Below are 23,789 nucleotides of genomic sequence, written 5' to 3'. Positions count from 1 at the left end.
ACATGTCTGTGGAAGAAAGATTGTATGAGACTGTGTGTGTGTGTGTGTGTGTGTGTGTGTGTGTGTGTGTGTGTGTGTGTGTGTGTGTGTGTGTGTGTGTGTGTTGTGTGTGTGTGTGTGTGTGTGTGTGTACACTTTTACATGACAAGACATCACATGAGTTCACCTCCCCCTGTCACATAGCCACCTCACTCTTCCCTCCACCTCACCTTTTTTCTCTCCCCATTTCTGCCTCCCCCTCTCTCTCTCCTGCCTCCTCTCTCTGCACCTCCCTCAGTAAGCTGACACTGCGCATTTACACATTAGCTGCTTTTTACCCCTAATAGGATCAGGGGGACTTACATTGTCATCTGATAAAACTAAGCAGCTTGATAACTACACTGCTCCTTCTTAACCAATTTATGCTCAATTAGGATAACAGAGAAACAGTGGAAGGACAAAAATGTATTAACAAAATCATGAGCCGATAAACAAGCACCTTCGACCATCATTACTCTGTCAGATTGTTGACAATGAGAGTCATTTCTTCAACAGACTGGTTGGTGACTCTTTGGACTGAAGGGCTGTTGAGGCAGAAATAATGTTCTTCTTGTGCTACACTGGTTTTCTGCTCTGAAATTTGGATGGTTATTCATTTAAATTATTTAACAAGAAAACCATGTATTTAAATATTTTGTTTGAAGGTGACTTTTACTTTAATTTTATTACATTGAAACTGAAATTTCATTGATATCATAAGAAGCTTTTTCCCTCTGTTACAACCAGGCTTTATATCTATCACTTGTTGAATAGGTAGCCTAAATACCAATAAATATATATCTTATTTGTAGTGCAGAGGCAGTTAACCTTTTCAAAGTTTTGCTATCACTACATAGCCAATGTTAGCATTAAAAGTTTTTTATTTACCAGTCTAGAAGACATGTTGCGAGTTAAGCATCAAACTTAACTTTTAACTTTACTCACCACGAACTGTCTCCAGCAGTGGAAAGCAACCCTCTTGTTTTGGCGCTATATCTATTACTTCTTTTCTTGTACTGAAGTTAGCATGCTAGGCAGCTAGCTCCAGTGCAATCTTTCTCGTCATTTTGCTGAAGAAATAATGCTGCTCAGAGGACGTATTATAACATCTTGTCTTGTAAATGCAACAACGACTGAAGCTCTTGCCAAGACTGGTAAGTAAACAGCTGTTAATGCTAACACTGGCTATGTAGCAATAGCAAAACGTACAGATTGTATCAGGTAAAAGAGTAGGCTACTACACTGATTTAGCATTGTACTCCTGTAACGTTGTCAGACTAGCTCACAATGGAGAAAAAAAGTATCAAAATAGCGATATTGTTTTTAAGTTCCATTTATTCTTCTTTCTGGTTAAAACGTGGCACATATATAACCCACAGAGCAACATGACTGCTGAGTCAGATAGTTTGGTCAGAGATTTGATTGTGTCAGGCTAGTGGCGGCTAATGTAGCCTTGAGCTGCTAGCCTCAAGAGGGGATGAGGAGTGGAGTACAGAGGTCTGGTAAACTCACTTTCTAACTCCACAACAGCAGATTTTTTTTTTATATACTTGTAGTAGCATCAACAGACGCTGACTCAAGTGACATCACTTTCAGAAAATTTATCAGATTTCCCCTAGCTTCCTCTGAAGCCACAAAAGCTTTTATTCATTTTTGCTTTTTTCATATACGGTAGGCTACTGTAGTATGTAATGTAAGCAAATTTAAAACAACAAAGCCGGAACTGTTTTAAATCATAAATTTGCTATTTTTACCTTTTTAAACATATAAGTAATTGAGTGGTTGCATGTGACACCTTTATTTTTGAGTTTACAGTTAATAGCAGTATCACTTACATTACATTTACATTTAAATCTATTCCGGCCATTTTGCCATGGTTTAGCAGACACAGATCAAACACAGACAGATCACACACAGAAGTGTTAGAAAATATTTTTTTAAGACTATATCTCACTTGGTAATGCTTTTTAAAATTTTAGTAAATTAAATAAAGCTAAAAACAAAATGTTTTGTTAGATTGTTTAAACCACCTGATACATTTCTGTGACACATTGCCCCAAATTAAGAGGTCTTTTATCATTATCAGCTTGTTATATGAAGATAATCTGTATGTTGCACTGGATTTTACATCATGTATTATCATAACAAAGTTTCCTTTTCCATGTAGTTCCACATAATAATAATAATAATAATAAGGGGGCTGGGTGTGCATAGTGAAAACTTTCAGTGGTTCTTTTGTCTTTAAAACAGTAAATTTATGAAAGAAAGTCTTGTCCGGGGTTCATTAGCCTGGGCCTCCTCCTGTGGGGGTGAATGGAAATAACATTTAAAACAATTACTTGAGCAGAAAACAGCTGCCAATCACTCTTAAAGGGGAAGGATTCCAATTAATAACCCTCTCCTAATCCTCTCGTTTCACCTCCTACACCCTCCCTCAGCTTTGTCCACCTCTCCCACTCCGTCTCTCTCCTCTTCCACTCTCCTCTTTGAGCTGGAGTGCATGGCGTCTCAACTCATTTGTTGAATGTTCTTTGCACTGGGTGGTTTTATTTACATGCACTTTGTTGGAGTGTTTTTGTCGGGACTGTTTGTCACGCATAGAGAAATGATTTAAGGAGATGCAAGGTAAGCAAAGCTGGCTACGTGACTGTGAGCTTAGCACATAGCGGATCCGTGGAAGAGTGAGGTTGGAGGGTGAACAGGTGGAGCACTGGCACCAGCAGTTTCAACAGTTCAACCTATTTACTTCCAAGAGGTAAGCTATGACACGATTTCATTTTACTGTATGCTGTCATACTTTTCACTGACACTGAAGTTCAACTATGTCATTTGTCATGCAAGTGTCAGTAACTGGAGATGTGTGAGTCCAAAAAGATGGTGTGCTCAATAGGTAAATTTTGGGATGGACTGAACAGTTTATTAAAACTCTACATACTCCTGCTGCTCTTGGCATGATGTTTACTCTTTTGTTTTAATTACATACCAGAATACAAATAACAGATAAAGGAATACAGAATCCATTTTTCACACAATCCTTCTGATTACAATTGAGTAAATTTATTTTAGTTTACTTTATTTATTTCTTATTTATTTGAGACATTATTGATTAAGAGACATTATTTATTAATTAACATCAACATGATGTGCTGAATGCAGATGTCCTGTACCTTTTCCGCCACAGACGCCTCATTTCTTATTGACCAACATGCATTACTTTGTTCAAAAGTTATATAATCTCTGAATGAATTGCCAGCCCATAACCTCAGACATCGCACTCACAGTTCCTAAAAGTTTTCTTAGTCTTTAAAGATTTGGATCCTATCTATGGCTACTATCTGTACTTAACATGACATGGTTTTGTGACCATTAAGACTTGTTTTGTTATGAGTTTACAATTTGAAAAGTGATAGAAATAAGCAACATTATCAGTAGAATGTCATTTACACACTATTCTACGAGGGATTCTTTAAAAACGCCTATAGTTTCCATCAGTACACTTTTCGTTATGCACTGTAGCTTTCAGAGTCTCGATCCCCTGCCACCTATGCAGCGGATAATCAGGTTCAGCTAGGTAGAAGGATGAGCACGGTCATCTAGGGTAACCAGGTGATCTCTGACACATTGTTGTACCTTTAGCCCTTAGATTAAACCCCTTTCCTCTGACCTCAGGCCCAGGCGAGTGTCGAGACGCTCGAATGCATTTATCACTGGATACCATGAGCATGGTGGACGACAGCTGCCTCTCACCCAGCAACTTCCACGAAATGGGGAAAGGTGGGGGCTTCGCTGCAGGAGGCCGCGTCCACAGCATTGATGTCATTCTCGGTTTCAGTAAAGACCAGGACCCCCTGCTCAGTCCTGCTGGGGCCTCAGGACCTCATAAAGTGGACATAGAAGGCCTGGCAGAGTCTGGGAAGCAGCAGGAGCCCTCGTCACACCCGTCCTACAGTGGGCACCTCTCCTCTCTGAGAAATGGCAGCACAGAGCAGCAGCAGCAGCAGCAGTACCATGGTGAGAGAAGCTGATGGTGATGCTGGCCTCCATCCTGGAAAAACAGAGTTTATTTTATTATAGCATTATCACCTCTCAGAGCACTTAGTTTCACTTCACCGGGTACTCATTTTATTTTGGAGGAGGTCCCCAGTAGGTGCACATCAATTGCTTCAGAGCTTAAGTTTATTAATCATCTGATTTTTTGCCTCAAAACATATGTGATGGTCAAGGGTATTGATTATACAGCAGCGCCTTTGGTCTCGGAAAGATGAGTAAGATACAATTGAGTTTAGTGCACTGACATTAGGCTATTGAGGTCTCTGAGCACTACTTGACCTCTGAACATGACCGTTCAGTCTTTCATGGTCCAAACAAAAGTTTTTTTTCAAAAACCAGAATGAACTGGTTAGGTTTAATAGTATGAGGCTTGTCATGAAAAAGATTAGGAAACATATCAAGCAGTATGCATAAAGACCTTTTAAAACGTTCAATGAAATATCCACTAAAAGAGATCACACAGACATGTAGATATAGACAAAAACATCCACAATACACTGCAGGTGTATATATTTACTTGAATTTTAGGATCTGAATCTGATATTTTTTTCCCATTACCAAAAGCTTATTGAATAGAAATGAAACCAATTTAACCAAACAACGGAGCATCATTTTAGTAATTAATTATCCAATTCTCTGAAAGAAACAAAGTGTTGGGAAATCAGTTCTGTTCTTGTGTGTTTACAACAGCAGCCAAGTCTCTGTGGACATGAGACCTGTGACATGCAATAGTCAATTTTTTTGTTTCATTATTTGAGCCATTGTTTGTTAGACAGTGGCAACTAATTAATTAGAAATTTGACCAATTTGAATGCGGCAATTTTAGTACAATTGTATTCTACGTGTTGGTGCAGCTCCATTTCATACCGCTCACAGGCAGATCCAGAATCAGTGTGTTACATACTGTTGCTGTGTAGAGCCTGTTGCATTAGCTGTGTGAACTGTGCCGGCTGAGATTGAGAGATAAATCACAGAACAAGATGGTGTAGGGGGGTTTATGTCCCTGAGCACAATCCCATCCCCTTGTGGAATTCCCCTAATCTTCTCTTCTGTGCAGATTAGATTGTACAGTAGTTCATTCGGGTGTTGTTATCGTTCTATCTCAGGATCAAATTTATCACGTTTAATCTGAAGCCATTTTCACATGCAGGATCTGGCAGGTGGTTGGTGATTTTGGGGCAGAAACAACACAAATATCATTTCCATGAACTGGAGATGGATATATCCTCATAGCCTCACCAGTAAAGTGATGATAAGTGATACAAATTTAGTAGCTCAATCCAGGAGGACGTTAGTTTTTCTTGATTAACGTACATCAACACCAATGACATCACCCTTTTGTATGTAACTATCCTGTGAAGTCAGCCCAGTTCCCCCTGAATGAGCAACTTTTCAGAGTTCGGTGTCAGTCGGCCCCCCTCTCTGTACTGAGATGTTCTGCTGGCTGATAAACAGTGGGCAGCCTTCAGACCGGCGGCTGTGATGGGCTGACAGGCCAAGAGCTGGTCACTGAACCAGACCTGACCTCTGCCTTTGTCAGAGCCTGGCCTTTGTCATAGCTGCTTAATGAGAGGTGGATAAATGAACCCCCGAAAATCCTGCTTTGCCTTTGCCTCTGCTCCCGTTTGCCAGTTGAAAGGCCACGGTGACCCCCTCCTTTCTCTCCATCAACACATCCTATTAACAGAAACAAGCTCACATTTACATACATATACCCTCTGTTTTTACTGAAGCAGTGAAAGGACAATGACTTGTCAACATGTATTGAACAAATACAAACTACAACCTACTATAATCAGAAAAATGAACAATCAAGTCTACGGTAGTTAAAAATGAAGGCTCATTATTGACTTTAGAAACTTAAATGTAACTTACAACGGCTATAAGTGATATTTGTTTGATGTCAGTGCATCAAATGACAATGTGAACACAATGTGACAATTTGAAAGGCGTCCCTCATAGTGATAAACCTTTATAGAGCTTTTACATCAAGTTTTAGGTCAACTTTTAGCAACTTTACTGTTTTGATTCATTCTCACCTCCCTCATAGCGTTGCATTGAAAGCTCTAAAAACCCACTGTACACTACCTGCTGAGCATCAAACTGCAGACAGACACACAGTTAGCGATTAGCTGGTGAATATAGTGGACCATTTCATTTGCTAAAGAGCCAGATATTTGCCCTCATGAGTTGGTAGAGGCCAAAAACAGAGCCAAAAGAAAGTGAATATTGCACTTACATTCATCAGGTGGACAGGAATACGACTCCAAATCAATATTAATGTTGCTGTTTCCTAACAAGTTCAGTGACAAATGTCTCATAACCTTTTTCTGAATCCCCTAAGTAGTCAACTAATCAGTTATTTCAGGTTTAAAGTCCATGTACTTGCTTTTTCGCGACAACTGAGTAAACTGAAGAAGAAAGTGAGCGTCGACTGAATGCTCCGAAAACAGCTAGCACATGGACTATATGGTAGTTAGTTCATAACTACATCGGACAAGTATTAGTGTAGACTTATTATTTTATGCAAAATTCTGAATTATTCCACTTGTGGGAATAATTTGGCCAAATAATTGTTATTATCTATTTTGATAGAAACATTTATATTTCATACAGGAGACTGCGTTGAGAATCCTAACGCCTCTGCCAGGAAAGTATTTTAAAGTTAACATACTTTCTGTGATTTACAACTTATGCAACACAGCCTGAATGACCTATGGGATCTGATTCAGGTCTGATCCTGGCAGATGTAGACTCTCGTAAAGTAGCTGCTTCTCAAGTGCAACTGATCTGATTGCCGGATCATCGTCTTTGTACTTTGCTTAACTCAATTGTGTACTAGTCAGATTAATATTGATTCGGCACACAATCTTGTTTTGACAGTGTTAGACCTCATTCTTTTCCAGGTGATAGTTTATCTTTCTCTCTGGTTTTGACAGTGATATACAAAGATATTACTGAAGATTAGGAGTGAATGGGAGGAAGAACAATTGAGAGGAAGGCAAAGGGAAGTTGTTTGTCTTGTAAGATCATGAGGAAGGACAGTTGCAGTAAAAGGAAGCTTGTTACTAGCTAGTGTTGTTAAATGTCCACAGGACTGTTGACATTCTCATGTTTTGGATGCATTTTAGAGGAAAATATATTTCTTGTGGCTACTGCTTTGATCGTAATACTAATACTTACTAACATATAACTATACTGTGGGAATTGACTAACAGTGGCTTTGCAGTCCTGTGTCAGTGATAACAATGTGAACAGTTGATTCCAAATGTCTTTTTTAAAAGACAGTTTACCTTTGGAGAAGATAAACACTGGAAACAAGTTTTCTAAATCCGATTAGGAATGTTTTTGAGCTTCATTGAAGTTCAGGGGATTGCTTGCTTCACTGACCTACAGTAGCCTATTGTTGCAGGTGTCAAACTAATGTTTGCTCTACTGGAAAGTGGGAACTACATTCTTCATTTCAACTAACCATTCTGCTTTTCCTTTCCTCTAAATTTCAGTTTTAATACAATATATTCAGACTGCACCTACACATGTAGAATACCGAGTATATGATAAACATTTGCAAATAAAAAATATACAAAGAAAATATCAACTCCTGGTTTATTTTTCTTGTATGCTTAACAGATACTGGCTTATTCACAAATAAGTGCGATGAGGAACTCAGTGAGCTGAGGAAGAGCGCTGACAGTGATGAAGGAAAGTCTCCGGAGCCTTGCAAGGACGATCAGCCCAAAAAGAAACACAGGCGCAACCGCACCACCTTCACCACCTACCAGCTGCATGAGCTGGAGCGTGCCTTTGAGAAGTCCCACTACCCAGATGTGTACAGCCGAGAGGAGCTGGCCATGAAGGTGAACCTCCCTGAAGTCCGAGTTCAGGTAAGAGGAACCACAACATCAGAGGCACCAACCTGAACATATCCAAACAAATCTATAGTTATAACAGCCAGCATCACAGAGATCCATATGTACATTGCATGAGTTCTAATATTGATGAAGCTTAAGATATTTTGTCAGTTTACATAAGTAAATATTCAGGGTCTGTGGTGTCAGTGTTTGTTTTTGTTGCTGTATTGTTTTCTCTTGTGTTGGGCTGTTATTACATTGTGTTTTACAGCAGCGGCACAGTAACCAGACAGTTATAGTTTATGATTTGTGTTGTTTATAGCTTTATGCTGTCATGTTGAAACTGGAGGTGTTAATCTTGCCTTCACACTCACAGCACATGTTAAATTGCTGTGTTTCCAAACTTTGAGATGCACTTAAGGACTGCAGGATCGTGCCAAGCCTTTGGGCTTAGGCTATGGCTCTGCTAATGGAGAATAGGTCACCACAATCTTGAAGGAGTGTAATTGTACACACATCACATGTGGCTGCAAGGCTATTGGAGGATGGTGCTGATGAAATGAATAACACCTGCAGGAACACCTGCACACTGCACATTTTGATCTCAACTGGATCTTCGTCACTCCTTTCACGGGACAACACATACTGACAATCCTTGCAGGGCTTGAAGCTTCAACAACTTCCGAAATTCATGTACTTCTTCTTTATATCTATGTTCAGTCAATAATAACTTGATTTTGTCTTCCAGGTCTGGTTCCAGAACCGCAGAGCTAAATGGCGTCGGCAGGAGAAAATGGATGCCAGCACCATGAAGCTCCATGACTCACCCATGCTGTCTTTCAACCGCCCGGCACCAGTTCACACCAGCATGGGTCCAATGACCAACTCTCTCCCTTTGGACCCCTGGCTGACCTCTCCTCTGTCCAGTGCCACACCGGTCCACAGCATCCCAGGCTTCATGGGTCCACCTCAAGGCCTCCAGCCCAGCTACCCCAGCCACAGCTTCCTCAACTCCACTCCTCATCCTCCTCATCCTCCTCATCCTCATCCTCACTCTCATCCTCATCCGTCCATGAGTCAGGGGATGCAGAGCATGGCCCCTCCTCCTTACCAGTGTCCAGCACCGTACCCCGATAAATACCCTCTGGAGGACGTGGACCAGCGCAGCTCTAGTATTGCTGCACTGAGAATGAAAGCAAAGGAACACATCCAGTCTATGGACAAGACCTGGCAACCCATGTGACTAACAAACCTAGCAGTCCATGTGAGTAATGTCGGGAAAGGGAGATGCTGAAATTTTTTTCTTGGGTTTCAAGGTGGCAGACATTGAATACATATGTTCGAAAAAATGGCAGTGACTGTTTGTGTCTGTTACCCATGGATCAAAGGAAATGGATTTTGAACTGTGAAGACTGAGGATTTTTGAACTTTAGTTTGGACTTTCTTTTTTTCCCCCCTTATTTTTGTCATCTCAAGGACACGAAGCAGACAAGTGAACTCTGAATTGTTCAATTTAACTTGTTCTCCCTCCAAACTGTAGGTGTTATGCATTGCTTTAGGTGCTGTCAACTGTCAGGCTCTAAAAAACAATTTGCAACCCAGGAACTGCTGCACACAACATTGTTTCCTTATCGACCACTCTTTAAAACAAACCACATGCTTCCCTTTAACTGAATGCATAGGTCTACCCACATTCGTGAACAGCTTATCTGCTGATAGTGGCAATATTGGCATATTGCTTTTCCAAGGGGTCATTGAACCTGTATGTGAGAAAAGGTTAAATCCTTTTCTCCATGTCTAGCGAATTTTATTTGTCCCTTGTCACAGCTCACGTCAGAGGACAGCAGTTCATGAACACATGCTATAATTTTAAAAAATCACCTAAATGAAGCACTGCTGTAGGTATTATAACTTTTCTCATCAGTTTTTCCTTTATTTGTGTCAACCATCAGATTGATTGATTCGGACAGAACATCACATTCTGATGATCATTCTTTGCTTTTCCCATTTTCATTGGCAAGTTTGTGTTTTTACTAATTAATCCAATTGTCGAATTTTCATGGGTCAGCTAATCAGAGTCTCTGAGTACTTTATGAATGGAGCTCCAGTCTCGGTTTAATGTGAGAGCAGCTTTTTAAAGAAAATCAAGGCAATGTCTCCGACTGTGTAAATGCACGTCTCTCTCACTCATCTCTTGGTCTCTAACAACTGTGCAACTGGTTTTCAGTTCATCTCTCCCACTCATGGTTTATGTTGCTACTTGCCCAGTTTAGATATTTGAGCCTGCAGTTTATAGATAACCTGTTATAACTGGAGGAGGATGACAGCTCATGGTTTTCAGTGTAAAATACATCATTGTATTAGAGTCAGAGATATGATGGCACCTTCTAAGTGGGCCAGGGCTGAGAATATACCAAAAATAATCCTGCACGATTATAATCCTTTTCTGGTTTGTGCTGAGATGCTTTAAGGAAGGAAGGAAGGAAGGAAGGAAGGAAGGAAGGAAGGAAGGAAGGAAGGCAGGCAGGCAGGCAGGCAGGCTGGCTGGCTGGTGAGTGGAGTAACCCTCTTTTTGCTTGAGTGGCTGTTGGAGGTGAAAACCTGTTGGCAGCTCAGTGTTGGGTGGCTGCGTGTACGTGCAGGGCAGCAGAAAGAGCCCTGTGTGATGCGTCACCCCACATAGTTTAGTCTTTGTTCGGCACAATTGATCCAAGTGTATCCTCTTTGTCTGTAACTGAAGGGGGGGAAACGGTCTCAGGCTGCACTAAATAGGCCCTTGTAACCATTTTGTCATGGAAGTTTTTTTTCTCTTTCTCAATCAAAGGAGGAGAAACATGGATTGTAGCTGCTATGGTCATTAGTGACACAATATTGGTCTTTTACCATCTGTTACAGAGTTAAGCTCTAATTGTGTTAAAGGTAGAGAGGATCAATTCTAAACAGTTGCCTATATTTCTTTTGAGTAGAGCTAAATTTATTAGTATTTGGTGTTGACATATTTAGGATCTACAGCATCTCACAAAAGTTATATGGTAACTTTTCTGTCTTGGTTATGGAGCAAGAAGGAGAGAAAATCCTTAATCTTAAAGTGCAATTTCAGAATCTTTTGTATTTTTTATATTTTGTTTTCTAAAAGGAGACCCATTTTCCCCAAGACTGCCCATTGTATGGTTGTGATATTTCACTTTAATGTGAAAATTGTGCTGACAGTGAATACAGCTACATCAGCAGCAAAAACAATAACAACAATATTTAGTCATTTCTGGTTTGTTGGAAAATCTATTGTTGTACTGTTCGGAGAGGGAAAACATAGTGTTACATCTGCTGCTCATGATCAGTCCTCATGTAGTTTTTTTTTTTTTTTCAGTGTTGTTGGTTAGTGATGTTTAAACTCCCTGTTGGACAATGCCAGGACCACAGAGGAAATGAGGATTACCTTGCACATTAAGAGCTTCTTTAGGATGCTACATAAATGTGATTTTGGACCAAGAATAAGCCAAAGGTTAGATAATGGACAAAACTGCACTAGATGTTTGCCAGTTTTAATTTTTTTATGTGAAAATGCACAGGATATTCTTTCCTGTATGGCTGTTTTGTTTCTTACATGTTGTAGTTATATCTGTCTTAGTAATATCATTGTTTCCTTTCTTTTTGATTTTGTCTGGATCATTGATGTCCATATTCTGGAAAGAATGAAGATCTACTGAAAATAAATATAGTTTGATAGAATATGGATCTCCACTTTCTCACTGCAGTGCTTTCATGTTGACCTGTGCACTCATTCCCACATAGTCGCTATGTTTTTTTTTTTTTTACCCCATTAAGTCTAAAGAGCAATCCAAGATTACGACAGTATAATCGTTATCATCTGACATACATGGGCAGAGACATTTTTCTTTCTTTTCCTCTAACACTTGTGGTCTCTCTCTCTCTCTCTGTCATATAAGAGCTCTTTCTCTCTTTTTTTTTTTTACCCCTCCCAATCCTCTCTGCTGTTCCGTGGCTTGATGGCAGGGTGCCAGCCTGTTAGGAAGATGAGACTCCAATCAATCAGGGCTTCCCAGGGGGGCCTCTGACCACAGGGCCCGGCTCCCTAATTGCCCCCAGGCCGGCAGGCTCAGCCGCTGCAACACATGTTCACAGAGGGACCGGTGCCGCCGTGCTAGCTGGTCTCCTCAGCGTGTGAATCACTTTCCTGGACAGATGGAGGCCTGGAAGGACCTCACTTCAAGGGCCATATGGGTAGGCCAGTGGAAGTAACAGGCCAGTGTCCTGAGGTGATTAGATACTGCATTACACAACAGTGTGTTTTTGGTTAAGCATCCAATTATGCCAAAAATAAATACCCACTGGTATTTTAGGAAACCCAGAGGGTTTTTAACAACACTTACTGCTGATCTGAAGGCATTTGGATCTGGATGAGAAATAGTTTGTCTGCTGCGCAGTATAAGGCTTTTGACCTAGTTTTTCAAATTGGGCATCTTTTTCCAAATTCAAACAAACACGTCTTTGCTTGATTTATACAACTGATATATTGGTATATATTGATATTTATTTCCAATATTTTTATTAATATATCTGTTTTTTTATTCATATATATATATATATATATATACATACATATGTAATTTCCAGCAGCTTTCTGGATTGGAAGTATTCAATAACAATTTGAGAAATGTTTTAAAATCTTTTGTAGGGTGCAGTGAACAGAATGTGAGTCTTTTAGCATTCAGGCTGTTGTTAAACGACCTTCTGTTTTTTTCAGAAATCTGCATTTATTCTTCAGAAAATCCAAGGCTTAGCTCTGTGACTCAAATGTAATATATTAAAGGCACAAACTCAGACTAGTTGTTGGCATAAAACAAAAGTTAAACCAGTTATCATGTGACATAACTTCATCTGTAAAGAGGAACAAAAGAAAGACCATATTTGAACTCAAATCTCAGGGATCATGGAAATAGCACTTTACTTTTTATGACTATAACATTTGCACATTTAAGACCAGAAAGACCTGTAGCACTTGATGAGGTCATATCTCAAAGGTGTTTTCAAAGAGCTGAACAACCATAACCCTGTGTGGATGAAAATGGAAAAAAAATGCTTTGGACTTGAAAGGATGAAAGGGGAGACAGAGAATGTGAGGAAGTCAGAGTGGGAGAAAGTAAAAAGAGAAACATTAAGAAAGAGATTAAGCTGGAGTAAAAGTGTGGGAGTGAGAGAGACAGAGAGAGGGGAAGTAAGAGTGGAGAGGAAGAGAGAGAGGGGAGGGAGGGTGGGATGGCTGCTCATCAGAGTTAATGATGTAGAAAATCCCCCAATTAGAGCGTTTTCCTGTGTTGCAGGATGAGTTCAGAGCGGGGTCCTCTGACAGCCCAGGGATTAGTACCCGGGCCAGGCCGGGCCGAGCCGGGCCTGAACAGACACTAACTACTGGACAGCTTGGCACTGCTCAGCTGGGGCCAGGTCGGGGCTATAGCCACAGCCAGGGGCCGGGGTAAGCATGCGTTGAGCCGGAGTGCGTGCTACAATGAAAAGCATGGGAAAAAGAGCTGCAGTAGATCAACATGAACAATTGCGGATGGAGAGTTATTCTCTACTACCCAAAATCCAAAATGAAATAATAGATGCTATTTTTGCAAATTACTCTCTCATAAAGTTCCTGAACTTCTCCCAACATGTGCCTGTTTTACCTGCATAAATACAAATACATCCTGCTAACAATGTCTCAGCTCAGTGTTCCTGACTGATGCATCTCTCTTTGTTTTTTTTTATTTATTTATTTATTTTTTTACAGTATTACATATGTGTTCATCCAAAACATAGCCTAATCTAATGTGGACATCTGGATTGTACAGCAAATCAATCTGCTCTCATGTTGCTTGATGTCGAACAATAAAGATGGCAAAAACGCTGATTCTTGTGGTGCTAAAACACACAAGCACAGTTGTTAATCCTCCTGACCTGATACTTGGGACAATAAATCTGAACATTAATCTGTCTCTTAACACAACAATGAAGCGATTGCTGTTGAAACATGACCAATAAAAGTCTTGTGCCTTTCATAAGGTGTTCACCTGCAAGTATGGGTAGCAAAAGGCTTCATATAATCAGAAATATATGTAGAATAAAGACGTGAGACTGGGGCATTGAGACTCATTCTTGACCTTCGGGATATAGTAGAATATATGTGCTAAATACTCCAAACCCAACATCTGGTTACTGAGCTATTCCCGGAGATTTTGACTATATCTCATGCCCTTCTTTAGCAAAGTACCTTGATACTTTACTTGAGATTTGACTGCAATGAGATTTGTTGATTTTTTTTTTTTTTTAATAAAAAAAATATATATCACAGCATCTCTGTGCTACGCACTATGTACTCTTTGGATTGTTTAATTTTGCTCTCAAAGACTTGACTTGGACTAGCTCCAAAAAAAACAAAAACAGCTCTGCAAGTTAGTGAAGAAATTACAGGTGGCCTAGGGATTATAGGAGCAGAGCAACAAAGAATATATTTCTTAGAATGACCAAAAACAATATAAAATCAGAAAGGTGATCAATTCAAATGCAGTCTCACTGTAAAGGTCACAGTCATGAAGATGCCAGTCTTTGAAGTTAAAAGTTGTTGGGGAAGACAAACGGTTTAGAGGAAGCCCTGAATCACCTCCACAACACGGTTACTGTGTTCATTAAGAACAACAGAGTCCCTAATGACTAATTGATTAATTGTGCAGTCTATTATTTCGCTCCTGCACCCCAGCAGATCTGAAAGGGCCACGGCTGGAGTTAACAGTCTTATTGGAAAGACGCGTTCCCTGCAAAGGATAATAAGGGAAAATAGCGGAATTAATTGGGTTTGATTAAGAGAGCTTTTCAATGGGACACAGCTTTTTCGCATGACATAATTAGAGGTCAGTTGGGGGGAGGGGGGTTGGTAGTTGGCGCCAGTGTTGTGTGGGTGTGTCTGTGTGAAGGAGACAGACAGACAGACAGAGTATGTGTGTGTGTGTGTGTGGGGTGGTGGTGTGTGTTGGGTGGGAGGTGGGGGGTGCTTCGTCACACTTGCAGAACTATGTTGTGTGTCTGATGTGGTACATTTCTATAGGCTCACTCACCAGAAAACACACAGCGAAGTTCACAGGGGGCCCTCTGTGCCCTCCGTGTGTGATTATCATCACTACACTTGCCAACATTAAAGGCACAGAGCTCAGTCTTTTGTCATAGCTACATGGTCATTAACATTGCATTTCAGAGACTATTGTACAGAGGAGGGTGGTGACAGGAGGGTACGTTCAGCAGTGCTTTTGGATCAGCACAAAACGTGTAAACAAACTCAAAACATTTATTACAGGCACGCACACACACATTACAAATGAATAATCCTGTTACAGTATAATCTAAAGAAGGAGGGATTGCATGCAGGGCCATCAGACCTAAAAATACCCAAAACCAGGCTTCGCAGCTGATTAGATTATCAGATATTTCATTACAAGTCTGCAGCTTTTTTTCACAGAACAGTCAGGATTTCACTGATATCTGTTTTAGCAGGATTTTCTTTAAATAATTATGGTTTATTTGTATAAAAACAACATACAACACAATGTAACTGTTTAGATTACAGACCTGGACTACACCATTCACACATTCATACTCCCATTGTGTACAGGCTAATCTGTTTCTGACATACAGAAGTGTCAGACTAAAATCTAATGTTGCTTTTCCTCTTTGGATCATGTTACTGAGCTCACTGGGGAAGAGGTTTATGATAGGGTGCCATAGCTCCATGAAGCTCTTATAATTTCTTTTTAATTTAGCGCATTGCATTTTTTATTGGAGTTACTCTAAAAATGTCCCTATACCACTACTCCTACTGTGTAGGAGTTTTATCATAGATCCGTTTAAATAAATTTCCTTGCTAAAGTTTCTTCAACAGCTTGAAGGGTCCTACTATTGATTTTTTTTGAATAACTCAAAAGGCAATGCAAATGTGTTCCAGCCGGGATCAGTTTTGGTCAAGACACTAGATGTCCTGTGTTGCTTATGCAATCTCTTATACTGTGTCTCCTTAAGTCTATTGCAAAGAAAAGGTTTATTTTATCTCATGGTTTTTGTTGTTGTTTTTTTTTATTTTATTGCTGTTGGTGTCCTGAATTCATACACAGGCACACAAAGGTGTTTCATGTCAAGGCCTGCCCATGTTTGTCAGACTACAGGCAAAAACTGAGATGCAAGATAAGTGATGGTTAAAATAGGTTCATTTAGATATCAGAAGCCCCATACTCTTTAGGAAGTGAAGTATAGGCTATACCATTGCACGACAGGAGTTTGACAATGGAACTATTACGCCCTCTATGTTTGAAACTTCAACATGACAGGAAACCTTTTTTTTTTGTTGTTTAAATTTGAACTGTGAAGTAAATATTGAACCAATGAAAGCATAAGGATAAGGACAAACAGTCCATTACAACAATTATAGAGATAAGATATGTAGATAAAAAAATAAAATAAAATAAACGCCTGTCAGGATTCTTAGTCAAATCAAATTGAAGAAGCTAATTACAATACACACAGATAAAGCTTCTGAAGAATTCTTGTTTAGGGAAGAGTTTTGAAATAAAGGTCAAATTCCCAAAAGAAAATAAAGGTTTGCTGCCAGAAATTGTAAATCTATGAGTGTGATAATTGGCTGATAAAATCAATAACTTTACAAGAAAATGTGTGACATGTAACATGTAATAACATGTTATAATAATACAAACAAAAAATATTACATACATAAGCAGTAATACAACCAAGGTCTAGTCAAAATATTTTGGTGTGAGGACAAATCCATAATAAATGTGGCAGTGTGTCAGACTGAGTTTTACAAAATGAACGATTTACATCAGTATCAGTCATCAATTAAACAGATATTGATTTTGTGGTGTTTTTATGTCTGTTCTATGTTGCACTCAGGTCCATGACATTTTGTTTTTCCTGTATTCATGTTATGCATATGTATGGAAATGACAATAAGCCTGCACCTGGAGCTGAAAAACTTTGTCATGGGATTCTTAACTGGGTAACATTTGATTTCATGTGATGTCCCTTATTTGTAACTCACTCATTTCTCACTTATCAGTTTATTAGGTACACCTAGCTAAAACTAATGCAATCTAACACAACAGTCCTAATGTTCAGTTTGTGTCGAAAAAGTTTTAGAGAGGTGTTGATTCAACAGTATGATCATTTAGGAGGCTTTAGTTTGTAGTACTGTTGAACACTATTGCATTATACAGAGAACGGTCTGTTATTTAGCCTGTCTTACTGGTATAAATGGGGTGCACAAAATAATAGAAACACCAACATCACCATAACGCAATACAAGTCCACAGCACCACATATTGCAGCCTCCAAGATTACCATAAAGTTGAGTAGACACCTCATTAATACCGCTTCAACTAAAACTTAATATTGGGCTTTAACCCAATAGCATTTGCAGACTTGTACGATCTCATCCCTACACGTGGACCTCTGTGTTGCACATGAGTTTACACTACACTGTTTACACTTATATTTTATAGATAGTAACATATTTAAGGTATAGAACAACTTAACTCTTAACTTAATAAATTCAGGTCGCGATTATTAAACTCCTACTGGAGACAAACGTAAGTTGCGTTTCCGTGTTTTTATTTGCGACGCGTACGTCACAGGGGGTGACGAAACCCCCACAATGCACTTTTCCACCTCAACTAAACATTCACCTTCCTCTGATAGCGAATAACTTTCACTTTCTCGCTTTAATTCATCCCACATATCTGCGACGACTGTTGTTCCTGGTGTTTGCCGTTTTAGAGGCTGGCCGGTTGTTGCTGGTATGTTGTCTGTTGCAAATATGAGTTAACCACTAGCTAACTTAGCTAATGCTAGTTATCATTAGCTTTTCTTTTTTTTAGTACAAACATGACTGAAGAAAAACATTATAAACACACCAAATGTATAAGCATTACAGGGCTTTTCACGATCTTGTTCATCGAGCTTAACTATTAAAAGTTGGACGTGTCAGAACTGAGTTGGTGAATCTGTTGTTGCTGTGGAGTGGGAACGCTTGAGTAGGTTACACAGGATATATGTCATGCTATTATCATTATTTACGCTGAAATGCAGACAACTATGGGATATTTAACGAAGTGTGATTATCAAGCTAAGTGCTACATAGATGTCTTTAAAAGAGGCTTTGAAATATCCTGTGAAATGTCATAATTTTCCACCAACATTGTAGACTGTCATTCTAAACATTGTTTTACAGATTTAAATCAGTATGATTAGGATACTGCATAATCTTTCGGCTACCTTCATAATCATTCAGTATAATGTGAATGTTGAACAACACCAATAACAATCCCATATGCAATTAATCGTTTTATTGTGGTCATTTTCAGGCATGTTCTTCACTCTGCTTTGAATTTGAATAATTCATGTCTGACATGGTTTTTCAACATATAAGTTCAAGTCCCTGGTTAGAAATCCCTAAAAAGACACTGTGTTTTTAATGAATGTATTTGCCAGGTCCATCTTCCCAGCCTGTGGGATCAGGGTCTAGGATGGATCCAGAATATGAACATCGCCTCCTCCGCCAAATCAACATTCAAAATGACAACTTGAGTCCTGTTGTGAGTAATGCCTTTCTGTTCTCCTCCTCCTACTGTTAGTTGTTTTTCTTAATCACACCTATGCTGAACTTTTGTCTTGTTAGATGGTTTACAGTATTGAGCAAAGGTATTAGGAACTAAACGTGAGGTGAGGATAAACCACAATTGTTTTTTATTTATCAGTTAACTTCATACAAAATTCAGTGAAAAGAAAAATCCTAGTTTCCTAGCTACACTTGTGCACAGTCTTTCATGGTACTTGGCAGGTTGGTTGTTCCAGCATCTTGGAGAACTTGCCACAGTACTTCTGTGGATTCAGGCTGTCTCAGTGTCTTCTGTCTCTTCATAGAATCCAAGAATGATTTGTCTGATATTGTGATCAGGACTCTATGGAGGCCTGACCATCTGTTGCAGGTCTCCTTGTTCGTCTTGTTGAGGAACATAGCTCTTTATAACTCTGACTGTATGTTTGGGCTCATTGTCATGCTGCAGACCGAATTTGGAATTTTTTTTTTTCCGGACCAGTCAACTCCCTGATAGCACTGTGTGATAGATAAGAATCTAAACATCTAAAATGCCTAAAAGTTTTGTACAGCAATATATATTACAACTGGTTACCACGCTTCCATAAATTCATAAGCAAATACACTTTAAAGTAATATGTTGGTTTTACAGAAATTGATACGGAGTCATCACAGTCGAACACCAACTGGTTCCCCGTTATCCTCACCCAGTAAGCTTGGAGACCGATTTATCCCAACCAGAGCGGGGGCCAACTGGAACATCAACTTCCACAGGATCAATGTATGGACATGTTGTGGGTGAATTTACTGAGCAGTGTGTCGGTGCTGTTGTAAGAGAAATATAGTATTCATGTGTAATTCAATATTCAAAATGTTAAAAAGTGTCTGGGTGAAGTTGTTTATAGTGTATAGTTTGTAGTTCTGTCCGACTCAAATCAATGACAGTATCTTTGTGATTTTGATTAGGAAAATGAGAAGTCACCAAGTCAGAACAGAAAAACAAAGGATGCTTCTTCTGATAATATCAAAGGTAAATAGATTTTGTAAATGTCATTTTGTAAATTCTGTTTCTTGCTTATGTGCATCTAGAATTGTGGTTTTATGCGTCAATGCTTTTACTGTCTTATGAATCAAATAATATTTGTGTGCATGTAGCAGATGGGCTGGCCTACTCTGCTTTACTGAAAAATGAACTTCTGGGAGCAGGAATAGAAAAGATTCAGGACCCCCAGACAGAAGACAGACGTCTACAGCCATCCACCCCTGAGAAGAGGAGTCTCTTCACTGTATGAACATTTCATCTCATACTTCTTAAATATTGGATTATATAGCACATTTATTGTCATGTCAGAACAGAGACATGCCCTTAAGGTCCTTAGCAGGGGCAGAAAAACTAAGTCAGAGTAGAACACCACTATTCACTCAGTGCACAGCTTGTCTTCTGTGTTTTATGTTATTTTATTGACGCTGGTGGAGAACATGAAGATGTCTGCCTTTGTGTTCTTTGCAGTTTTCACTCAATACAAAAAGGTCATCTCCAGATGACGGCACCAGCATTTCCCCCTACTCCCTATCACCTGTCAGCAACAAAAGGTAGAAGCACTTATATTGTGGTAATAATATTTTGGTTTATAGATCTTTTGTTATTGATCACTCATCAATGTTGTCACCATGCGAATGAAGAGAAATGTACATATTGGTATCAGGATTTTATAAAGTCTGACTTTTTCCTGCTACAGTCAAAAATTGTTACGTTCACCGAGGAAGCCAACTCGCAAGATCTCAAAGATCCCCTTTAAAGTGCTTGATGCTCCAGAGCTGCAGGACGACTTTTACCTCAACTTAGTGGACTGGTCTTCTCTCAACGTGCTCAGTGTCGGGCTAGGCACATGTGTTTACCTGTGGAGTGCCTGTACCAGCCAGGTACTACACTCTGTGTATCTGTACACCTAATTTTGGAAGTTGAATTAGAACTGTTTCGTGTTTATGCTTTGCTCTTCTTGGCAGCATTAATCACTGTCCGGTGGCAAAGTTAATCTCTAACTAAATTGTCTTTTCCTCAGGTAACAAGGCTGTGTGATCTGTCAGTGGAAGGAGACTCCGTCACATCAGTTGGGTGGTCTGAAAGGGTAAGTACACATAACTTACTGCCATCAGAACTTTCGATTCAGTTAGTTTCTGTTAATGAAATTATTCTTCACGTTTTTAGGGCAACCTGGTGGCAGTGGGGACTCACAAAGGATACGTTCAGATCTGGGACGCTGGTGCTGGGAAGAAACTCTTTGCCTTGGAAGGACACACGGCTAGAGTTGGTGTGAACATTTGCTTTGTTATGTGGGTTATAGAGTGGCTTAACAGTGATACTCAAGACACAATAAAAACAAATAATGTGAATCGAAAAGACTGGACACAGTCAGCATTAGGCTGAATTAATGCTTGACATTCTTGATAGTTGCCTTCTTACAGCAAAATGTTTAAAGTGTGACTAAGTATAAATTAAACTTGACTCTGTGCTCTACAGGAGCGTTAGCATGGAATGCAGACCAGTTGTCGTCGGGAAGCCGTGACCGTATGATTCTTCAAAGAGACATACGGACGCCTCCACTGCAGTCAGAAAGACGGCTGCAGGGACACAGACAGGAAGTGTGTGGCTTAAAGTGGAGCACTGACCATCAGCTGCTCGCATCTGGTGGCAATGACAATAAGGTACAGTTGTTACATTTATCAAACCTGCCTCTTCTCATCTTTGTTCATTTACTCACTGTATTCATTGATGAGGGTGACGGTGTTTGTCATCTCAGCTGCTGGTCTGGAACCACTCCTCACTGAGCCCAGTGCAGACATACATGGATCACCTGGCTGCAGTTAAAGCCATTGCCTGGTCCCCCCACCAGCACGGCCTGCTGGCCTCTGGAGGCGGCACTGCCGATCGCTGTATTCGATTTTGGAACACGCTGACGTCGCAGCCGCTGCAGTGTATGGACACCGGCTCACAGGTCTGCAACCTGGCCTGGTCCAAGCATGCAAATGAGCTGGTGAGTCACTTCAGATGCACACAGCTGATGTACAGTCCTACGCCTGTGTTATAGTGTTATACTTAGTGTTATACTTTAATTCGTTATTTTGTCTCTTAAGATATTTGCACTTAATTTATATTAATTTGTAAAGATGTTTTACTTTTTTTAAGGACACTGCTTAATTCTATAAAACATCCAGTACAATTCAAACATCCAAGGGTTATAAATACCCTTAAAGGCTTAAAGGCACTATATATCTTTCTTAATTGGGATATCACAGCATATTTCTATTAACACTTGAAACTATGTGTGAGACGATTGTAGCCACTGTCTAGTGCTAATGTTCTTCAAAGTTGTTCTCAGTATTTGACTGTGATACCGTAGAAACTTTACTCGTTTGGTCTGAAAGGAGTGTGTCCTCTTCCTGTCGCACAATGTAAAATTCACTGTAGAGTTTCTAACTGAATGTGGTAATGTTTTACTGATATTAAATTACACAAAGCACAATTTACACAGCACAGTGAATTATAATTATTGTCTCTCTTTCCAGGTTAGCACCCATGGCTACTCTCAGAACCAGATCTTGGTCTGGAAATATCCAGCTCTCACTCAGGTGGCCAAGCTCACAGGACACTCCTATAGAGTCCTTTACCTGGTCAGTGTGTGTTTGTACGTGATGTCAGTGATGGTCGTATTAATGCTAAAAGCCTGCCATCTTTGCCAGAAAGTCTGGTAGCAGCCTCATAAATGTTTAAAGTTTTTCTTTAGGCAATGTCCCCGGATGGCGAGGCAATAGTGACAGGAGCTGGAGATGAGACTCTACGCTTCTGGAACGTATTCAGCAAAACAAGGTCAACAAAGGTGAGAAAGCACTTTGTTTGGGAATAGCATTCAGCACTGTCCCCGGATCTGCAAAATAATTAACCAAAGTTTCTGTATCTTTTTTTTTTCTTCAGGAATCTGTATCAGTTTTAAATCTCTTCACCAGGATACGGTAACTTAAAAAAAATTCAAATTTGAGTGGTGCCTGGGTGTTATCACTCGGCAGCTCATAAACATGGTGCTAAGGACAAACATTGCAATCTAAGGCATCTTGTGGCATTTTTTCACATAGGAAATGACAGCGAGAACAACTGAGCTATTTTTTTTTAACGCTAATAATTGTTTTGGGAGATTCTTTTTGACGTGTGTGCCTTCATGATGATTGTAAAAACATTTTTACTTTTTAAAAATGTATAAGTGGGTTGATTTCCATTTGTTTTGTATTCACAAGAGATCATAGGCCTTACTTAAAAATATTGTGATACCGTTTGCATTGTTGTGGAATCTGAACTGTGGAGAGAGTATTTTCAGTTTTTGTTTAACTCAGGTCTAATTTATTTAACGCACTTGTTATGTGGTAAAACATTCAATGAACGAATCATCTGTCATGGAGGAATGGAGATTCAGTGGAGAAAAAGATGACTAAAATGTAAAAACTAAACCTAATCACCTACTAAGGCTTCTACAGTATGTGTATGTTTACTGTGATCCTTAGATTACTAAGGTTGAAGAGTGGTTGGCTGAAGTAATGCAGTTTGCCACTGTGGCCAGAAAGTCTAATGCTGTGCATCTAGACATATACTACATGGTTGATTCTCTGTAGTAAAGGAAGAAATAAAAGATGATGGAACTGAATAACCAGTGTGTGACTTTGTGTATATTTGATTTCTTCAATTACAAATACCATTACCATTTATTTTTGGACCTAATAAAATTTAGTTGCAATTATGTTAGATTAGATTGTATAATGCTGCATATTATTGCTGCATAGTGTATTTTGTCCACACCATTTATATCTGTGAGGGTTAAATAAAAATAACACTATAATGCAGGTCAGTTTAACAGCAATGCTTCCTCCAGTATTATTCAGATGAATCAACACCTCTCCAAAACAGTTTCATCAAAAAATGAACATAAGAAATTTATAAGGTAGTTTTTATTGCATGACTGGTGGATCAGACTACAGTAGTTTTGGATGTATTTGTTTATGCACATTATATCTGTGTATATGTGAAAAAGGATACATTTTCACGACCTATTTATTTATTTATATTTTTAGATTTTTTTATGTGGCACCATATTCAAATAGTTTTTCTCGAAACTGTATGAAATTAATGGGGAGTCACTATTTTTATCAAGTGGAATTACCCTATG

The 23,789-nt window shown here is 39.4% G+C and overlaps 2 protein-coding genes across 4 annotated transcripts; both read left to right on the top strand.

Moving 5' to 3' along the window:
• The first annotated feature begins 3,713 nt into the window (after positions 1 to 3,713).
• LOC111216825 (retinal homeobox protein Rx1-like) lies at positions 3,714 to 9,201 on the top strand. Its single transcript, XM_022738442.1, has 3 exons — positions 3,714 to 4,029; positions 7,699 to 7,952; positions 8,668 to 9,201. The coding sequence occupies exons 1-3, from the start codon at positions 3,714 to 3,716 to the stop codon at positions 9,160 to 9,162; spliced, it is 1,065 nt and encodes a 354-aa protein (XP_022594163.1). The 3' UTR covers positions 9,163 to 9,201.
• Positions 9,202 to 17,627: 8,426 nt separating this feature from the next.
• LOC111227553 (fizzy-related protein homolog) lies at positions 17,628 to 23,253 on the top strand. Of its 3 annotated transcripts, none has more exons than XM_022753212.1 (14): positions 17,628 to 17,776; positions 18,471 to 18,574; positions 19,229 to 19,357; positions 19,543 to 19,606; positions 19,735 to 19,862; positions 20,087 to 20,169; positions 20,316 to 20,499; positions 20,640 to 20,705; positions 20,786 to 20,888; positions 21,098 to 21,282; positions 21,378 to 21,611; positions 22,144 to 22,248; positions 22,362 to 22,454; positions 22,550 to 23,253. In XM_022753212.1, exons 2-14 carry the CDS (start codon positions 18,506 to 18,508, stop codon positions 22,589 to 22,591), a joined length of 1,485 nt encoding a protein of 494 aa, XP_022608933.1. In that variant the 5' UTR covers positions 17,628 to 17,776; positions 18,471 to 18,505; the 3' UTR covers positions 22,592 to 23,253. The 3 variants fall into 3 exon arrangements, with proteins under 3 accessions (XP_022608933.1, XP_022608850.1, XP_022609019.1); XM_022753129.1 differs by having other exon boundaries at positions 19,732 to 19,862; XM_022753298.1 differs by lacking the exon at positions 22,144 to 22,248 and having other exon boundaries at positions 19,732 to 19,862.
• Positions 23,254 to 23,789: the final 536 nt, after the last annotated feature.

The sequence above is a fragment of the Seriola dumerili genome, unplaced genomic scaffold, assembly GCF_002260705.1.
Source record: "Seriola dumerili isolate Sdu_G_001 unplaced genomic scaffold, Sdu_1.0 BDQW01000002.1, whole genome shotgun sequence".
NCBI lineage: Eukaryota > Metazoa > Chordata > Actinopteri > Carangiformes > Carangidae > Seriola > Seriola dumerili.
The sequence above is the reverse complement of the archived record's forward strand: the minus strand, read 5'-3'. Positions and strand labels throughout refer to the sequence as shown.

Excerpts from the sequence above, each read along its gene's own strand:
- LOC111216825 (XM_022738442.1), top strand. The coding sequence starts at position 3,714 with ATGCATTTATCACTGGATACCATGAGCATGGTGGACGACAGCTGCCTC. Across the intron at positions 4,030-7,698 it reads GCAGCAGCAGCAGTACCATG|ATACTGGCTTATTCACAAAT; the intron begins GTGAGAGAAGCT and ends TATGCTTAACAG. Across the intron at positions 7,953-8,667 it reads TCCCTGAAGTCCGAGTTCAG|GTCTGGTTCCAGAACCGCAG; the intron begins GTAAGAGGAACC and ends TTTGTCTTCCAG.
- LOC111227553 (XM_022753129.1), top strand. The coding sequence starts at position 18,506 with ATGGATCCAGAATATGAACATCGCCTCCTCCGCCAAATCAACATTCAA. Across the intron at positions 20,706-20,785 it reads CAGTTGGGTGGTCTGAAAGG|GGCAACCTGGTGGCAGTGGG; the intron begins GTAAGTACACAT and ends TCACGTTTTTAG. Across the intron at positions 21,283-21,377 it reads CTGGTGGCAATGACAATAAG|CTGCTGGTCTGGAACCACTC; the intron begins GTACAGTTGTTA and ends TTGTCATCTCAG.